Consider the following 19,144-nt stretch of genomic DNA (forward strand, 5'->3'; position numbering starts at 1 on the left):
CTGTTCTGTTGTAAGTGATCTTAAAGATTCCTAAATGCATCTACTTTCGGAAGGCCAAATAAAGTGCTTTTGCTTTCGCCTAGAAACACACAGCGTCTCCCTGACATGCTGCTTCAACACTAACTGCGGTTACTGAAACCACGCCTTCTTTCTTTGCGTGCACATTTGGGCGCATTATGCTAATATTTCCACATAGTGAGGTAGATATGTGGGGGCGTGTTAGATCGAGCCGTTTTAGGGGGGCGTGGCAGAGTCTTAACTTTGATAAAGAATATCTCTTTGGTTTTGAGACTTTAGTCTTTGCAACTTCAGGGATCTTATCTATGCACAATCAGCTTGTAACACTCCAAAGAGAAAGGAAAACTTGAAATCGCATCATATGACCCCTTTAAGATTCAAGAGTATGTAAACTTTTGAATGGGGTCATTTTTATAAATTCAGTTATTATTTTGTTTTGTGGAGTATAAGTGTAACGGAGGCCAGCGAGTAGGTGCTATGCAGGTAAACCTCACTCCCCTGATCTCAAGAGGCACACTAGTGCTAGAGGCTGCAGTCTTTAGCCTCCTTGTTAGTGCGTCTGCCTCCCATGCTGGAAACCCAGGTTCAAGACCCACTCGGAACAAGAACGAGGTGTGGTGGAGAGGACCCGGGAGAGAGGAGTTACATTGGTGCCGTGACCCGGATGGGAGTGAGGCTTAGGGGGGGTGAAAGTAACGGAGGCCAGCAAGTAGGTGCTATGCAGGTAAACCTCACTCCCCTGATCTCAAGAGGCGCAGTAGCGACTGATGCTAGAGGCTGTAGTCTTTAGCCACCTTGTTAGTGCGTCCGCCTCCAATGCTGGAGACCTGGGTTCGAGACCCACTCGGAACAAGAACGAGGTGTGGCAGAGAGGACCCGGGAAAGAGGGGTTCAATATGTAAACATCTGTTATGTGAAATGGCTTATTCAGAACAGTACTAAATAAAAAATAACATGCAATTTTCATGATCCCTCTTATTTTGTTTCAAATTATTAACATTTGTGTGTGAACAGGAATACACACAATTAAGACTTTCAAGGCATTCTAAACTAATGTGCATCCTTGCTAGGATTTGCGACAAATTAAAACTTGTGTTGTAAAACTGACTAAAAATATAAAATATGTTTGATATCCTCTGACTGGATGGAATCATAGTCTGAAGCTAAATATGTGCTCTTCATACACAATGTGATTTTCTGTGAAATCCATCAACTCTGACTCTGGCTCTGGCTTTCATCAACTAGCGTCAACTCATTCAGACACAAATGTGAGCAAAACTTGTGTAGTGTATTCCAGCCTTATCTTGATTAATGGAATTTGTGGTTATATTTGTGTACCTGGACCACAAAACCAGTCATAAGTAGCACGAGTATATTTGTAGTAATAGCCAACAATACATTGTATGGCTCAGAATTATCGATTTTTCTTTTATGCCAAAAATCATAAGGATATTAAGCAAAGATCATGTTCCATGAAGATATTTTGTAAATTTCCTACCGTAAATATATTAAAACTTAATTTTTGATTAGTAATATGGATTGCTAAGAACTTCATTTGGACAACTTTAAAGGCAATTTTCTCAGTATTTTGATCTTTTTGCACCCTCAGATTCCAGATATTCAAGTAGTTGTATCTCAGCTAAATATTGTCCTATCCTAACAAACCATACATCAGTGGAAAGCTTATTTATTCAGCTTTCAGATGATGTATAAATCTAAATTTCGAGAAATTGACCCTTATGACTGGTTTTGTGGTCCAGGGTCACATCTCTCCCTATATATAGAGGTATATTATCTCTGTATATTTTACAGTCTAGTATATATGTTTCAAAAGTAATGTGACACCATTTATATATATATATATATAAACAAAAGAAACAGAACTGACCAGGTCCAGCGCTGCTGCTAAAATCGAAGCATCTGGTATGGTTCCCGGCTCACAGCAGTTCAACAGGAACTGAAATCTCTTCATGCCTTGTCTGATTGCACCTAGATTCACAATGTTCTTATTCTTCATGGCCTCCTGACTGGCGGCCAAGTGCTCCTGGAATCCATGGCAACCTTGTCGTGGTACAGAACGGTGTCAGTGAAAGGAGTGTAGAACCTCTACTACATAAACAGCTGAAAATAGCTTATGAAATATGCATCTGGTGATATCGAATGAACATGCAAGGCTGTTTTTGGCACTAGTCTGAAACAACAAGAATACTCAAGATTTGCAAATCAAACTATGACTTCTGAAATCCCCCGAATAAACATCTAATAACTATTAACTATTAACTTGGAGAGCTGAAGGTTCACGACAACTCAGACAAAGCTGTGACGGGTCATGGTGCCGGGTCATAGGTCAGAGAACCACAGTCCCTCTTCCAGCAGATGGCTCTGACAAAGATGGACAAACACACAGAGAGCTGGTATGGAAGATGGTAGAGGAGTGTACCAGAAGCACAAGACACGTCAAGTACGGGCACACACACAAATAAACAAACAGAGCAAACTGTGGACGGGGGTGGGGGAAGGCACCCCAGGATTCTACCATCTTTCTCTTCTGTGTGGTGAAGCTTGGAAGGGTTCCTCCGACCAGACCGCCATTTACCGAGCCGCTTGAAGAAATTCTCCTCTTCCTCTCGCCCATATTCGATAGCGCTACCCTCCGACAGCTTCACAGCACTGGTGAACTTGACCTGAGATGTACAGAAAAACTCGAATCAAGGACTTCCTGACTAATAGCTCTACAGCAATGACTGATTGTCTGCCATGAAAGTTCAGCTTTATTCCCAAGAAAGAAATTAGGTGAGGAAGAAAAATGATTGCAATAATAATCACAGTAACACTGACCAAGTTTCTGGTGGGACCTGACAAATATAACCCCCTTTTCCCACCTTGTGTGTGCATATTGACTGAGTATAATTATTGTTAATTCATTTTACTTTGTCTTGTGTGTACATTAATTTATTATAGTTAACGAAACACACAAATATTTTTAATTTTTGTTATTAGAACTAAAAGTAATGTTAAATAATATATATATATATATGTTAATTTAGATTTGTTCGTAAAATAATATAAATGCATAATATAATATTATATAATATTAAAATATAAATGAGTGTATTTTTAAATACAACATTGAATTATTAAACACATTTTTTAACAATTACAATTTAAGATTTTTTATTAGCTAGTAAACTAGTAAAACTAAACAATTATAGTTTTAAGCAGTGTATTAGTAGTTATTTAGTATGCTACACTCTAAGAAAAGTCTGTAAAAATAGTCTATATGTTAATATGAAGGAATTTTTCATATTGATTTTTCACAGGTTTTTTTACCTGCATTTGAAATTACGCATTGTTTTTTGTGTTTTCGGATTACAGGGTTATAACGGATAATGGATTACTGATAATGTCCTGGAAAATTACTAGTAGCTTTTCCATTTTTCTAGATATTTTTCTTACAGTGTACCAACTGATTAACAATCGCAGGTACTAGCTACTAACAAGGTGTATCACAAAGCGGTACTTTGACGTCATACACCGATTGGTCTGCGCAGCGGCACTTCAAGCCGAACACACCTAATTATTATTGATAAATTGCAAATAGCAGCTAACTTAATTCATGTGACGTGTGTACTGCTATCTTTGGTTTCCCCTTTTTCTGTCATTTAGATGGAAAAGGTGTGCCTTTTTATCGCTTGAGTCATTTATCAAAAGTTGCTAAAAGTTGCCAAATAAATTTTAAAAATAGCAAAATTTGTTGCTAGGTGCTTTTGGAAGAAAAGGTTACTAGGGTAATCTGAAAAGTTGCTAAATCTAGCAACAAAATTGCTAAATTGGCAACACTGGACTTCATACTGAATGCGAAAATGAAGCATGATGTGATGATATCAATCACAAACCACAGCCAATCAGAACAAATCTGTCTCAGTTCCACCTCACAGTGAAAAAAAGTAATGTAATTGCGATCTCACAATAAAACTTAATTTCTCGCACTTGCAACTTTATTTCTATTAATTTATGGCTTTATTTCTCACAACTTGTGACTTTATTCACATAATTTGCAACCTTGTTTCTCAATTTGTGACCTTATTCTTGCAATTTTACATCCCACAGTGTGACTTAAATTCGCGATTTAACAGAAATAGTGACAATTTAGTTTTTCTGTATTGTGACCTACATCTGATTAAAATGGATTATTGAAAAATAATCCAAAAAAACAAGTGAAGAAAGTATTGCAAATAACTAAATACAATCTGGATAATTTTAGGTATATAAGAAACTGCTGAACAACTACAGCAGCAAAATTATATATACATTTATTCAATGATTATCTCTCACTTAACATACTGTATGACAATTTGGTCTCAAGCTAAAGGTACAACACTGAAGCCTATTCTCTCCTTGTACAAGAACTAGGCATATATTAAGTGTTAGACAGAAAACCCAATACTTACCACCACTGCGATATTTTGGGCAAATATGATATCCTTAACTGGGAAAATCTAACAAAATACACTGACGCCTGTCTGATGTTTAAAAACCTAAATGGAAAAGCTCCTCCACCACTTAGTATTTTTATTAAGCAGAAAAATTTAAACAACAGATCTACAAGATCCGCTCAGAGAGGGGACTGTGAAATTATTTTCAGTTCCACACTTCCAATTGAAATAACAAATTGTACCACTCCTTAAGACAAAGTCTTAAAACCTGGCTTTTAAAAAAAATCAGACGTGATAAATTTTAATCTATGTAGTTTATTGCTCATTTTATTATTACTGTTGTTATTATTTAACCCACTGTTAACATGTTTCATGTCCTTTGCTCATTGTCAGGCAGTCAAATGCATGGTTTGGGTATGTTTGGATTATTTTATTAGTATTTTATTAATTGTCTGGTATGCTCTTTTATAGTGATGTTATACAATTTAGGTGTGTGTTTTTATTTTATTAACCCATAATTGTGTCTGCTGTGTTTTATGTAAGTTTAATGTTTTCCCAGCATGCCTTCATGGACCTACTGAAGGTTGTGTGCTGTCGCTTTGTGTGCTTTGTGTGCTTGCATGGCTAGTTGATTGTTTTTAATTGCGTTAATGTGTTGATTTTTTTTAAATGTGTTTTATACTTTTAGATTTTTTTAAAGGTTTCAAAACATCTTAACCCACTGTTAACATGTTTCATGTCCTTTGCTCATTGTCAGGCAGTCAAATGCATGGTTTGGGTATGTTTGGATTATTTTATTAGTATTTTATTAATTGTCTGGTATGCTCTTTTATAGTGATGTTATACAATTTAGGTGTGTGTTTTTATTTTATTAACCCATAATTGTGTCTGCTGTGTTTTATGTAAGTTTAATGTTTTCCCAGCATGCCTTCATGTACCTACTGAAGGTTGTGTGCTGTCGCTTTGTGTGCTTTGTGTGCTTGCATGGCTAGTTGATTGTTTTTAATTGCGTTAATGTGTTGATTTTTTTGGCTGTTTTATACTTTTAGATTTTTTTAAAGGTTTCAAAACATCTTGCCAAAAGACTGCACTTGAAAATTAGCCTGCTGGCTAACACTAGCACATTTACAGAAATGTTGATTAATGTGTGTTGTCCTCCAAAAATGTAGAGTAGTTATTTGTTGATTGGATTGACGCAGATCTAAATGTGAACTTACAGTCTATTATAAGAAAGGGATAGGGTTTACACAGACTGACGGTTGGAGAAGCCTGATATACGTCACCAGAGATAAGTGTGTTGTTTTAGGATATGGGATTTCATATTTTCATGTTTAAACATGCTGCTTACATGATACTATTAACATTGAATTAGCAACGATATGCCTTTTCACTTGTTGTTTTATTGTGTGGTGCCTGGTTAGTGTAACTTTCACCAAATGTAAACTCAAGCCCAAACTTTTGACAACTCATGAGTTAAATGCAGTACTCTCACCAGGTTCTCAGAACTGTGAAGCTCATGTGTAGTGGAGGCACATCTTGTGATGAGAGACTTGAACATGCAGCCCACCACCACAGTCCCCATGCTCTGGGCCAGAGACTTGTCTCCTCCAGTGGTGAAGTTGTTCCCGAAGCCAGCCTTGTCTGCAAACACAAACAAGTCACCTCAGAGGAAAAACTGTGACCTGGCTGCCATGTCGGGGCAAAATCACTGAGGCTCAGCCATAAGTGCCAAACAATAAAGGGAAGCAGGAAGCATTGATGTTTACAAGATGAAAAGGGGGAAAATCAATAGCACGTATGATAGGAAAACCTAAAAAGTCATTTGTGCGGGGTTTTGAAGGTTTGCATACATGCAAGTGACTGTGGCCTGAGAGATAGTAATAGACCCAACAATCAGGTCATGCTCTGCTTTCACAGCAATGTTGAGTTTAGTTTAGCTGGATCTATAAAGCCGGTTTTTAGATTGTTTATTCGGTAAGGCCTAAGCACTGTTTAGCTCTACTACAGGCGAGAACATCACCCTGGACATTGTGAGGGGTGCAGGAATGGGTGTAATGCCTAGTTTTGGCAATAAATTTAGATATTGTGTATCTACCGATGTTTCTTTTATTCGCCCTCCTGGACCTCTCACCTGCACTGCCGTATTCTGCAAGAGAAAAGATGGTGGGCAACATTGGTGTCAGGCCAGCACAGACATGTACTCGTAAGTCAGGAAACACCAACTCATTCCAAAACACACATCCACGCACAGACGCACACCCACAGATGCAAAAAGAAGACGGCCCAAAAAAAACATAGGGATATCATTTTCATAACAGTCACTCATGTTCACTAACTTGCCAGAAATCAATCGAAATTCAGCTTATCTTGCTGTTTTGATTCCATAAAATTCAAAAATACAAACAATAAAAATGGACACTGTCAATATGATGTTTGGCAAGTCTGCTGAAAGGATGAGTGATGAGGGACTGGGGTACAAACAGTGGAGTTTGACAGATGGACGGACGGACGGACAGAAAGAAAAAGAAAGAACTGTGATGGCAAAGCTGAATTTTCAGCAGCCATTACTCCAGTCATCAGTGTCACGTGAGCCTTCAGAAATCATTCAAATATGGTGAAATTAAGCTTTAACATCACAGGAATAAATTCTAAATTCAGCTTAGCCATCACTGTCACGATCTCGGTGGGGTCTGCTTAGGCTTTGTTGTCATGGAGCACATGGCCTTTTGTTTTGCCGCTCGCCATGTGTTCTGCTGTCATCCTGGTGTTTCCCCCGCCCCTCTCGTTATCCCTGTTAGCTAATTCTCCCTCCTCACCTGCACCCCGTTTTGTCCTCATTATCTTCCCTTTATCTTGCCCTCATGGTTGCTCTCTTGTGTCAGTCCGTAATGTGTTGTGCTGTAGCTCAGATCGTCTCAGTGCATGCTGTGTTTTCTGACCCAGTCTTGTATTGACTTGTTATGTATCTTTTTCTAGTCTAGTCGGTCTGGCGTTCCTGTTTTTGTCACCATCCCCTTTTTTACCCGCCTGCCCCTCTAGGACTCTGGTCGGCTCTCTGCCTAGGCTCTCTCTTATCATAGGCCTGTCTCTTCACGGCAGCCCCTTCCGATTCCTCTCTGCCCACGCTTGGCACTACCTCTGGAATTCAGTGGTGGCTTTCAATTGCCGGTTCGCCGCCTCTCTTCTCTGCGGGCTCGGCAGAGGCTGGTCTGACATCCGTGCTGATCAAGCTGACTATTTGCTGGCGGATTTGCTATCTGGCTGATTTATTGACTGAGCATTTTTTTTTATCATCACAGTTTTCAATAAACTTTGAATTTTTTGTTTCACCTGCTGTTGGATCCCGGTCTCGTTTCTGACAATCATAGGAATAAATGATTTTTTTTTTTAAGAAAACCGTTATTTTAAATTGTAATATTATCTTTCTGCTGTATTTTTAATAAAATAAATGCAGTCTTGGTGAGAATAAGTGACTTATTTCAAAAACATTTAAAAAAAATCTTAATTAGTCCAAACTTTTGACTGGTAATGTTCTATTTAAATACAACATTTTAAATGTCAATTTACAGTATTCTGAGTTTTAAATAAAAGCTCAGTAAATCAAATTGAAAAAAAAATCTTTTAGGAAAAGACAAATCCATCTCTATTACTGATGCATGAAAATGGGGCTCATGCTGTATCTTTGGAGATTTCAGAAAAGGGACTAAAAAATATGCCTGGGCATGTTAAAGACATGCACTTAATAAGTGCAGCTCTGCCCTCTTACTGTCAGTGATTGGTTCCATGCAGAAGCCAAGTAGGGCATGCAGGAAATCCACAATATTGTTGAGCGAATCCTTATTAACGTATTCTTTCATAGTCTGACGGAACTGCACTTTATCCAGCGTGTACAGAGTAGTCAAACAATTCTGCGCCTAAAAAATAGGACAGAGCATCTGGTCATTCACCTTTGTTGGAGACAAACTGTTACATGCAAATGTACTATATTCTACATATTTTATGAAATCCATATCATCTGACCACATGACTAATAGTAGTCTATAACTAATAGTGGGCTAGTCTGACAGCAAATCAACATAATGCTGTCTAACAGAGATCAGTGATTAAATCTCTTAAAAAAAGGTTAATCTGTACTGTAAAATTATGTTTTAATTGTACACATATATTGACCTGCATTCGAAGGCGGTCTCCAGAAAGCCCACGATGGCCTTCACCACAACCGTACGCACAGCCAAGTGATTTTACGATCTTAATGAGCATGGTGAGAGCCAACCTGTGAGTGCTGAGTGAAGTGTCTCCATCCTGTTGATGATTTTAAAAATACATGAAATCTTACATGTGATAATTACTCACACATATTCATTTACAACATATATATTAACTGTCTTACCTGGTTGTCCTTGTTATTCTTTATATCATCTCTGCTTCCTCCACGACTCTCTCCACCCCCTCCTCCTCCATCTCCTCCACCACCTCCATTAGGTGCTGCTCCTGTGCCTCCAGCCGCCTCCCCCTGAGCTCCACCCACACTCTGGCTGGCTCCCTCCTTCAGATGCTCCGCCTCTTTGTCTTCAGGTTTGGAGGCTTTCTTCATCACACTGGGCACCACCCCCAGCTGCAGGAGGCATTCGATGATGTTGAGCGCCACGTCGCAAATCCGAGAACTGATGTCATGGGTGAGTACGGAATACAGGGCCCGCAGAATAGCCTTAAAAAAACACCATAGCGGTAAACAGGAAAGGCAACACTACTCATAATATGAACCATATGGTCAGATCTTTTCAAGCTTTAATGGGGTGAACTAAATCTAAAATAATTTTAACATTTTCTTCAGAAGTTAATGGCCAATCTAAACACTACCAGTCAAAAGTTTGAAATACTGTAATTACTTTTTTTTATGTTTTAAAGAAGTCTTTAATGCTTACCAAGACTGCATTTATTTGATTAAAAATTAGTACTGTCAAACGATTAATTGCAATTAATCGCATACAAAATAAAAGTTTTTGTTTGCATAATATATGTGTGTGTTCTGTGTATATTTATTATGTATATATTACATACAGAATGTATTTTGAAAATATTTACATGTATGTACATGTCTATATTTATATAATTTACATTATAAATAATAAATAAATATCAATATCTTTAATATATAAACATAACATTTTTCTGAAATATATACATGCATGTGTGTGTATTTATATATACATAAATATACACAGCACACATACATATATTATGTAAACAAAAACTTTTATTTTGGATCCGATTAATCTTGATTAATTGTTTGACAGCATTATTAAACATACAGTAAAAACAGTAATATTGTGAAATATTAATAAAATAATAGTTACAATTATTAAAATACCTGTTTTCTATTATAATTTATTTTAAAATATATTTTATAAGCTGAGTTTTCAGCAGCCTTCATTGTCACATATTCCTTCAGAAATCATTCTAATATGCTGATTTGGTGCTCAAGAAACATTTATTATTATTATTAATGTTAAAAAAAAGTTGTGTTGCTTAATATTTTTTGTGTAAACTGTGATACACTGCCATTTAAAAGTTTAGGGTACGATTTAATAAAAATACAAATAAATCAATACTTTTATTTAGCAATAAAAAGTGACTACAGACATTTGTCATCTTTAAAAAGAATTCCATTTTAAAAATGGAATTTTCTATTTATTGAGAAGCCTGGAAAAAACACGGTTTCCGCAAAAATATTAAGCAGAAAAAAAACACTGATAATAATAAGAACTAGGGATGCACTGATAGCACTTTTTCCAGTACTCGCCCGATACTTTTATTTTTGGTACTTGCCGATACAGAGTACCGATACCAATATTTTCATTGCATTTGTACATTTTTTAAATATTGGGTACAGAAACCAAAAGAGTATGTATAATGTTAGTTGGTTAACTTCATTTATCAAATAGATACAGTCAAACCAAAATTTATTCAGACACCTTCAACATTTCTCACATTATCACAGTTTATTCGCTATAGTTTAGAAAATGGTAATAAAATATGACAAGAACTGTGTCAGAACATATTCAGCTTGATAATGTCAGATAACTGATTGAAAGGTATGTAATGGATTACAATCAACCAAAAATTATTCAGAGACCAGATGTCGTGACCAGATGTAAGTGAGAATAGCAAAATAAACTAAACTGTGATATATTATACCCAAAAATTCTTTATGCAGTGGACTACCAGTAAAATTTATTCAAATTTGGGACCAAAAATTATTCAGAGACCAGATGTCGTGACCAGATGTAAGTGAGAATAGCAAAATAAACTAAACTGTGATATATTATACCCAAAAATTCTTTATGCAGTGGACTACCAGTAAAATTTATTCAAATTTGGGACCAAAAATTATTCATACAGCTATCCATACTTTGTCGGGTGACCCTTAGCCTTAATGACAGCATATAGTCTCCTGGGCATGCTGTCAACCAGGTTCATGCAAAAATGAACTTAAATTTTTTTCCCAGACTCAGTCTGAATAATTTTTGGTCCCAAATTTGAATAAATTTTACTGGTAGTCCACTGCATAAAGAATTTTTGGGTATAATATATCACAGTTTAGTTTATTTTGCTATTCTCACTTACATCTGGTCACGACATCTGGTCTCTGAATAATTTTTGGTTTGACTGTATATCCTTCTGTTATTTTCACACTTAATTATGCCCATTAAAATGTATTTTACATATTTTTGTTGCTTTCACTGTTAATTTTTTTCCTCTCTCTATGGTAGCCTACATCATCTTTAATTTAATAACATTAGAGCTGCTCCATTGCAGCGGCTTAGTACTGTAATCACGCAATTTGCTGTAAAAACGCAGGGAACCACTTGCTATAAATCTCCTAACTGTGCCAAGGTATTTTCATAAATAGAAGTCGTGTTTTTTCATCTGAAATGTGCAGCGATTTATTTTCCAAAGCCACTCATATAATGCAGAAACACTCATGAAGCAAGCAAAACAGCGCACACGTATTTGTAGGCTACTGGTGAAGAATTAGAGGGACAAGTACAGTACAGCCTTGCGCATTTCACACAGGCTGTTAGTTTCACTTTCGCCAGAAAGTCGTGTATGCTTAAGGGTGAAAATAAATGACGTTTATAGTGAATGCCCCTATAAATTGTCCTATATTTATGATTTAGTTTTAATACAAATGATGCGTGCTAAGTGAGCGAACATCAATAAAGATCACACAACAGAAGTGCGCTCTCTCTCTCTCGCTCCCTACCATTAAGTAACGTGTGCATTGTTTTACTTACTTCTTTTTGACATATCCGACCGAACTACAAACTTTCCAGTGATGTCTGTGAGAAAGGGATATTCACTGACAAGCTCACGCATCTGCGCCGCCGTGCGCTCAATCCACTCAGAGTGATTTGCTTACCAGCTGGCGCAAATCAGCTATACAGGCATTAATACTGAATGTTTTATATTCATTGCATACATATACTTCGTAGACATCTTTAATCTATAATAACTCCATTCTGCTGTCAGTTGTCTGTATTTTTTGTCTGAATATGGCATTATCACATGCTGTGTGGTATCGGCATTTGATATCGGGGCATTTTAACGAGTAGGAGTACTGATACCGATACTGGTGCATCCCTAATAAGAACCATTGCTGATAACTGTACATCAAATCAGAATAAGCATATTAGTATAATACGAGCCTTCATTTAACAATGTAAGAAAATCCTAATTATTCAAATTTTTGACCGAAAGTGTATAAGCAAATTTGTCTCTCTATGACACTAAACACGTGCCCCTTTGCTCGAGGCTGCACTCCTTACCATGAGGTCCAGCAAGCCATTCTTCAGAATGAAGTTGTTAGTGCCCTCAATAGTGTCTCGGTCCTCTAACGATGTGTAATTGATGCAGGAGTCTGTCAGACTTCGGGGAAGGTTGGAGCAGGCCAGCGGCTCACATGGCATCTCAGGGATGGGAATGGGGTTACACAGTTTCTTAATGTGCTCTGTGAAGAAATCTGTGTAGCCTACATTAAAGGAAGCCACAGTTGTGTTAAATGTAGCCATGGTGATGGTGGAGATCTGGGAACGAACTGAGAAAGAAGTCAATGAGTCAAAAGCACAAATGATTATTAACAATTCAAATATATTTGTATATTTATTTTTTTCTCTAAAATGTTCAGCGAACCCTCAGCACAGCATCTCACTGTGGCCCGCAGTTTGAAAACCCCTGTTGTATTTTATTAATCTTTATTAATTCCATGAAAGATTAACTGCAATAGATTTAGAATTAATACTGTGATAGTGCTATTTATTTGCTTACCACCCTCTTTGATGGTATTGTCACTGTGACTGTTGGAGTGTTCAGGCAAGTTGTGGTGGGAGTGAAAATGTTTTGCTCCAAGACTGTCCACATCTCCGGCAGTATCTGAGCTTCCACGACGTGTTAACTTCCCTTCAACACAACAAAACACAACCACAATATGACAATAATTTGAAACCAACCTCAAACAAGTGCAAGCAATTTGTGAATGCACAATTTGTATGGGCAGGGCAAATGCATTAAACCATAAATCACAGAATCTCAAAAAATGTAAATAAAATTTGGGAAAAGGGCCCAATTACTTTACAAAAATGTAAAGTAAATTATTAAATTGTTAAAGTTTCATGAAAGCTTTTTGATTATTCAAAGTTAGAGCACTAAAACTATCTAGAAAAAACACAGCATAAAGAAATAAAATGGATTTCATAGGACCCTACATACCCATGATAGTGGAAGGCCAACCCCCACGGTCCAGTGTGCGACGGTCATCTCCCAGTCCAGAGAAGCTTCCGAATGAGAAGGTGCTACGTGTGGGTGAGACATCCAGGTGATCCTCGTGCATAAGGAAAGGTACACCCATTCGACGCTGGCGTTTCTTCCCAGTATGGTGGAATGGGATAGAGCCTTTTCTCTCTCGATCTTCTCTACGGTTCTTAAACTGTAAAAAAAGTAAAAAAAGGGGCAAGAATAATAGAATAAAGTGCATAGTGGCATAGTGTAAGTCAAGAAAATGATATCAACATTTTATTAGAGGTTTTGCAAAAATTTTAATATATCATATTGATTTACTGTCTGAAACTATGCATAAAAAATAATCTGCATACCTTTTTGAATATGTTCATACCCATCTCAGTTGAGAGGTCAGGGACTGCTGGTCTCCTGAGGTTGGTAATTGACACTTTAGAGAAGGTCTCAGAGCTCAAAGACCTGCTTTCCTCATTACATTTTAGAGTCATGTCCTTAGAAAAATGGCAAAGAAAAAAACAGGGTATCAGAGGTATGCATTTTTTAAAAACCTTTGACTTATGGTGGTTAAAATGTTGAATAATAGTATTTCAGTTCATTACACATCTTTTAAAGTAGCAATCGCACATCCTGATCGTGTATAATGAACTTGATTTTGTCCAAAATTAACAATTGTAAGATTGCTCAGTTATCCCTATTCCTCATTTACTAGTGGCATCTTTGGATTTTTATTTCTGGAGAGGCAAAATCAGTCAGCTACCAAGTCTAACATGGGGGCTCATACAAAACATCTAGTAATTTTATATCAAGCAAAAATGCATTTAAACCATCCACATTGAATGGCTTGATTATCTCACAAAACACAATTCATCAACAAAATATTAACTGAATATTATTAGTATCAGGGTAATTTTCCGTCTTGATTTACTTTTCACTATGTTCTGTGCCTGTTTGCCTGTGTTCCTCATCCTTTTTAATGTCCACAGTACACCTGTTCTGTTTTAACTGGATTACATTCCTGTTAAATAAGCCCTGTTTCTTCAGTTCCTTTGTTTGTTCTCATAAGTCAGTTTCTCCTACAATTTCCTGAGTGTCATTTGTGGATTTATAAAGGCTGTGTTTGTTACTTATCTCCATCGTTGTGTGCTTTAGTACACCCACCATAGCGTGACAATTAGTACCATATCTGTAATTTTTCTTTATTGTTTTCTATCAGTATGGGTTTTTATTGAGTGTACATCATCTGGTATTAGATATTAAATTGTGCATTTAAATTTCCCTTTATTTTTACATTAAGATTACTTTACATTAAGATTATCATCTTACACTTAACCTTTAAATATACAATCCAAAATATTTTTTTTTACTTTTAATTTCATAAAAGGCTGTGATGCCTAAATTCACTTGTACTATATCATTGCATTGCAATGGATGTTTATATTTTTTTAGTCAAATTATCCAGATTGTATGGCATTTTAATATTGGCCATTATTGATTATCGACCATAGCATAAAAATAATAACCTGCTTATTTATATAAATATCTGCTGGGCTTTTAATATCTGATAACAGTTACATGTCTTCCACATAATACACAGTGTTGTAATGTGTATGTAATGTACAAGTTTATTTTATGGTAAAACCAAATCACAATTTTAAATGAATTAATGATCACAGAATATATTTCAAAGCCTGGCCCCACCAGAACCTAAATACAGATATGCCACTGCCCATTACCATCTGAAACTACTATGTAAAAACACACAGTCAGTTACTAACATAGGATTGTTACCTGTGTTTTGTGAGTATTAACCAAAGAAGGGGTAGCAGCCACCATGGAACTACTGCGGGGCCGTGGTAAGGGGGGTATCAGGGGCTCAGGGGGGCGTTCAGGCTTCTCCTGCAGTATCTGACGCAGCCGCTGCAGGTAGTATATGAGGGCCCAGTGCACACCCTCTTCTGTCCAGTGAGGCTGCATCAAGCAACGCAGCACTGCAACATCAAAATAGGTGGCATACCTTGCTCGCTGTGATACAGAGATGCCACCAGGTACTGAGAAACTTTCCGTCAAAGAAAGAGAGAGAGAGATTTGTTACAGAAAATGATGGTCAGAAAGAACAGAAGTTCAGACTGAGTTTGCTCAGGATCGTTGCTTGGCAACTGCAGGGCGAACACATGCACAGACTAACACCGTGACAGATGGGAGTCTGACTGGAACTGGACACTACTTATCTAGCCAACATAGGATGAGTTTCAAGAAAAAATGCTTTAAAATCTTTTCTTTTAGAAGATTGTAATAGATACAATTTTTGCCAACACTTTACAATAAGGTTCAACTTGTTAACATTATTTAGTATGTTATAATGATGTTTTAATACGGTATAAATGAAAGTTCAGAAGAACAGCATTTCTCTCAAATAGAAATGTATAGCATCCTTGCTAAATAAAAGTATTAATTTCTATAACCCCCCCCCCACACACACACCCCCCCCCCCCCCCAATAAAAAGGTATATATATATATACTGTATATTGAATGGTATAGTGTATAATGTTACAAAAATGTTATTTCAGATAAATGCTGAACTGTTTTAAATATTGACAATAATAATAAAAAAAATTTCTTGAACAGCAAATCAGCATATTATAATGATTACTGAAGGATAATGTGACACTTAACAGTAAACACTAGTAATAATGCTGAAAATTTTGCTTTGATCACAGGAATAAATTACATTTGCAATATTCAAATAGAAAGCAGTTATTTTAAATAGTAAAAAATATTTCAAAATATTACTGCTTTTGCTGTATTTTGGATCAAATAAATGCAGGCTTGGTGAGCAGAAGAGACTTTCTTTAAAAAAACATAAAAAATCTTACTGTTCAGAAATGTTTGACTGGTAGTGTAGAAATTATAATAATTACTGTAAAAGTATTTTGTCATTATTATTTCATGATAAACAGATTAATAAATAGGAACCTGCTACATGCACCACCTGTATGTACAAACACTCACTTCTTTGGTTGTGAAAATCCTTTCTCAAAGGCCTGCTGTGAGGACCCTCCCTTCTCCACAGAGTTGCCACGGCGACAGCTCTGTCCTGTCACCGAGGGGGAGGAGGAGTCTGGCTGGTCTGATTCACATACCACCTGAAAGCCGAGATAGAAGAGGAAATCACATGACCCCAGCTGAACAATGATGTTAATGCACTACCAGAGGAAATTAATATACACCAGGACTAAATGAGCCACAAGGGGCTGTGCAGCTGCAAATCACAGTCTGAATACTCACTGCAGGGCATGGGTTACTGGTATCATGAGGACTACACTGGTTATTCACTGGAGAATTCCTCTTTGCTGTGGAGAATATAACAGAGATAGCAGATGTGTGAAGCATGAACGATGTACACACATAAAGAACAATGAGCAAAGATAGAATTGTATTTTGGGTTTAACGCTGGTAAAACACAGCAAAAATGTAATTGTTGTTGAGGACAGAAGTGATAGAAGAACCGTAAAAAAATTACAGAAATCTGACCTGTAACAATGTTACGCATGGGTTTGACAAGGGCAGAAAAAGCAGGAACATCAGGTTGACGGTGCTCCCACATTGGCTGCCAAATAACAAGTCCACCAGCCAGTCGAAAGGTGAGGTCAGACTCCTGCCAAATGCAAAATGATCAACATATTTTAGCAGTTTAAGCTAAATGAATAAATCATTATTTGCAAAAATAAAAAAGTACATTCACAGCCATACAATTAAGGATTTTGAACTGATAAAGTAGGGCTCAACAATAACATTTTCCTTGCTTTGTCATAAAAAATTGTAATCTGCCCCACCACAAAAAATTATCAGTTTATATTTTTATATTTGCTAGAAATATTTATTTTTCAGCTAATGTTAAGGTAACATTTTTCATCTTTAAAATACTGAAATGATTAAATAATTATAATTAAATAATATAAATATTATATTACTCTATAATAATTAGAATATGTTTTATTTTAATTTATATTAAACATTTTTTTTTACAACAAGCTAGAAATTATACAGCTGTAATGAAACTCACTTCTGCTAATCTCATCTATGTTTGCCACCTAGATAACATTATCTTGTGACAAATCAGAAGAATTTACAGCAACAACATAGAACAGATCATGGAAAACTAAGCCATTAAAATGAATGCACAATATCAATGATGTAATATTTTCAGTGGCAATGCAGCCACTTCCATGAACTCTTTCACACTGGCCTTGCGCCAGCAGGACATCCATATTGTTGAGCCCTGCAGAGAAAATAAATAAATAATATCAACAGTAAAAGTTCCAACCTTGATCCGGTTAATGAGGGGGGCAAAGAGAAACACAAAGAGCTCCACAGTGGCCATGTTCTTGTGGTAGAGTTTGGCACGGGCATATTCATTCTCTTCAGTTGTGCTGCCATTGTGGTCTGTGAGACCCTGGTTCCCCATGGGCTGAAGGTAGGCACTACTGCTACCACTGCTGCCCCCAGACCAGCCGTGTCCCAGGCCAGGCTCCTGGTGGCACTCCTGGGCCGCCTCCAGAAGCATCCAATGTAGAGTGTGAAGGAGTTTCGTTTCAGCTACCCCGAGTTTATCCTGGTGTCCTGGTGAAGAGAGATTGCAGACATGCTAATCAATAAAATTAACCACAGAATGAACTCACCCAAACACACAGAGTACAAAGGACATAGAAATTGTAGTTTAATAAGGGTTCCTACCCAGCTTGTTGCGGTTTGAGAGAAGGATGGCAGTGCAGTGGAGAACATGAGGCAGAGCAGCCTGGACCAGCTCCCAGCGAGAGATGCTCTGGATGGCTTCAGTGAGGGCTGGAGAGAGCCCGTGGAGTTTGTTCTCCACCAGCACCCGCTCAAATGACTATAGGCAGGATAAAACGTGAGACATAATCCTCAAGAGCACTTATTAAATGATTGCTTCTTCCTGTTACAGTATTATTTTTACACAAGAAAGAAAACATGATATAACAGCAAGACTGTCAGTCATATGGCATACTAATACTAATCCCAATAATAATAATAATTATTATTATTATTAACAGAACTGTATGCAAAAAACTCTGTCAATAGAACAAAATATTCACAGTTAAATTCATGATTTCCAGTCTTGAAAGATAGGGTTGCAGAATGCTTCGTAAAAAACAAATGCATAGTTCATTACTTTAACCTCAGTTTGAAAGCAAAAACACTTAAGGAGGATACACACTGTAATTTTTTTTATTTTAACAGTAAAAATACTGTAAGAGTGCTCAAGTAAAAACCTGTTAATTGATTAATGGTATAGGTTCCCTTATTATGGTGAAAAAACGTAAATAAATCTAACGGAACATTTAAAAAGTAATATACTGTTAAATTTACAGTTTTGGGAAACGAACAAGTCATCTTATAAATTACAGTGAAAAATTGCAAATGGAAATTCCCAGAATTCCCTGTATGACATTTGTTTGAAATAATTCTGTTTCTTCTTAGTTCTTTCTTACCAGTTATGGACCTTAAGGTTTATGTCAAATCTTATGTTGTTAAATTATTGTTTATTGAAATATGTTAGTGTCATGAGTCACATATGATGTGTGTAACCACTATACCATTTTGTATTTGTGTGCATACAGTATATACAGTATTACTGTACATATGTAAATGAGCTTTGATTATCTCCTGAGAACCAGAAATAAAAAGCTTTGTGAATTTAGTATTTTTTCATGTCATTACATTGTTTAGAGCATAAGAAAAAAATGGTAAAATAACATTTTTGAAAAATTATGTTTTATTCACAAGTTATGCTATGTCCTCTGTAGAGGACACCAGGACTCAGTTTTTCTAAAAATAAAATGGCAAGAGTAGACATGAAAAGGCAAAAACAATG

The 19,144-nt window shown here is 36.6% G+C and overlaps 1 protein-coding gene across 1 annotated transcript in view; it reads right to left on the minus strand.

Moving 5' to 3' along the window:
• Positions 1–19,144, minus strand: part of LOC107586360 (unc-80 homolog, NALCN channel complex subunit) — a 59,415-nt gene that overhangs the window by 38,998 nt on the left and 1,273 nt on the right. Inside the window, exons 3-19 of the mRNA XM_016273681.1 lie at positions 17,986–18,142; positions 17,576–17,871; positions 16,783–16,906; positions 16,537–16,601; positions 16,261–16,394; positions 15,039–15,306; positions 13,607–13,741; positions 13,224–13,440; positions 12,783–12,914; positions 12,284–12,552; positions 8,845–9,162; positions 8,625–8,756; positions 8,221–8,368; positions 6,550–6,600; positions 5,947–6,095; positions 2,555–2,702; positions 1,907–2,079 (exon numbers count right to left, since the gene is read on the minus strand). Coding sequence (XP_016129167.1) covers positions 1,907–2,079; positions 2,555–2,702; positions 5,947–6,095; positions 6,550–6,600; positions 8,221–8,368; positions 8,625–8,756; positions 8,845–9,162; positions 12,284–12,552; positions 12,783–12,914; positions 13,224–13,440; positions 13,607–13,741; positions 15,039–15,306; positions 16,261–16,394; positions 16,537–16,601; positions 16,783–16,906; positions 17,576–17,871; positions 17,986–18,142 — 2,916 coding nt within the window. The remainder of the gene's footprint in view (positions 1–1,906; positions 2,080–2,554; positions 2,703–5,946; positions 6,096–6,549; positions 6,601–8,220; positions 8,369–8,624; positions 8,757–8,844; positions 9,163–12,283; positions 12,553–12,782; positions 12,915–13,223; positions 13,441–13,606; positions 13,742–15,038; positions 15,307–16,260; positions 16,395–16,536; positions 16,602–16,782; positions 16,907–17,575; positions 17,872–17,985; positions 18,143–19,144) is intronic.

Source organism: Sinocyclocheilus grahami, unplaced genomic scaffold (assembly GCF_001515645.1).
Source record: "Sinocyclocheilus grahami isolate Dianchi unplaced genomic scaffold, SAMN03320097.WGS_v1.1 scaffold80.1, whole genome shotgun sequence".
Classification (NCBI taxonomy): Eukaryota; Metazoa; Chordata; class Actinopteri; order Cypriniformes; family Cyprinidae; genus Sinocyclocheilus; species Sinocyclocheilus grahami.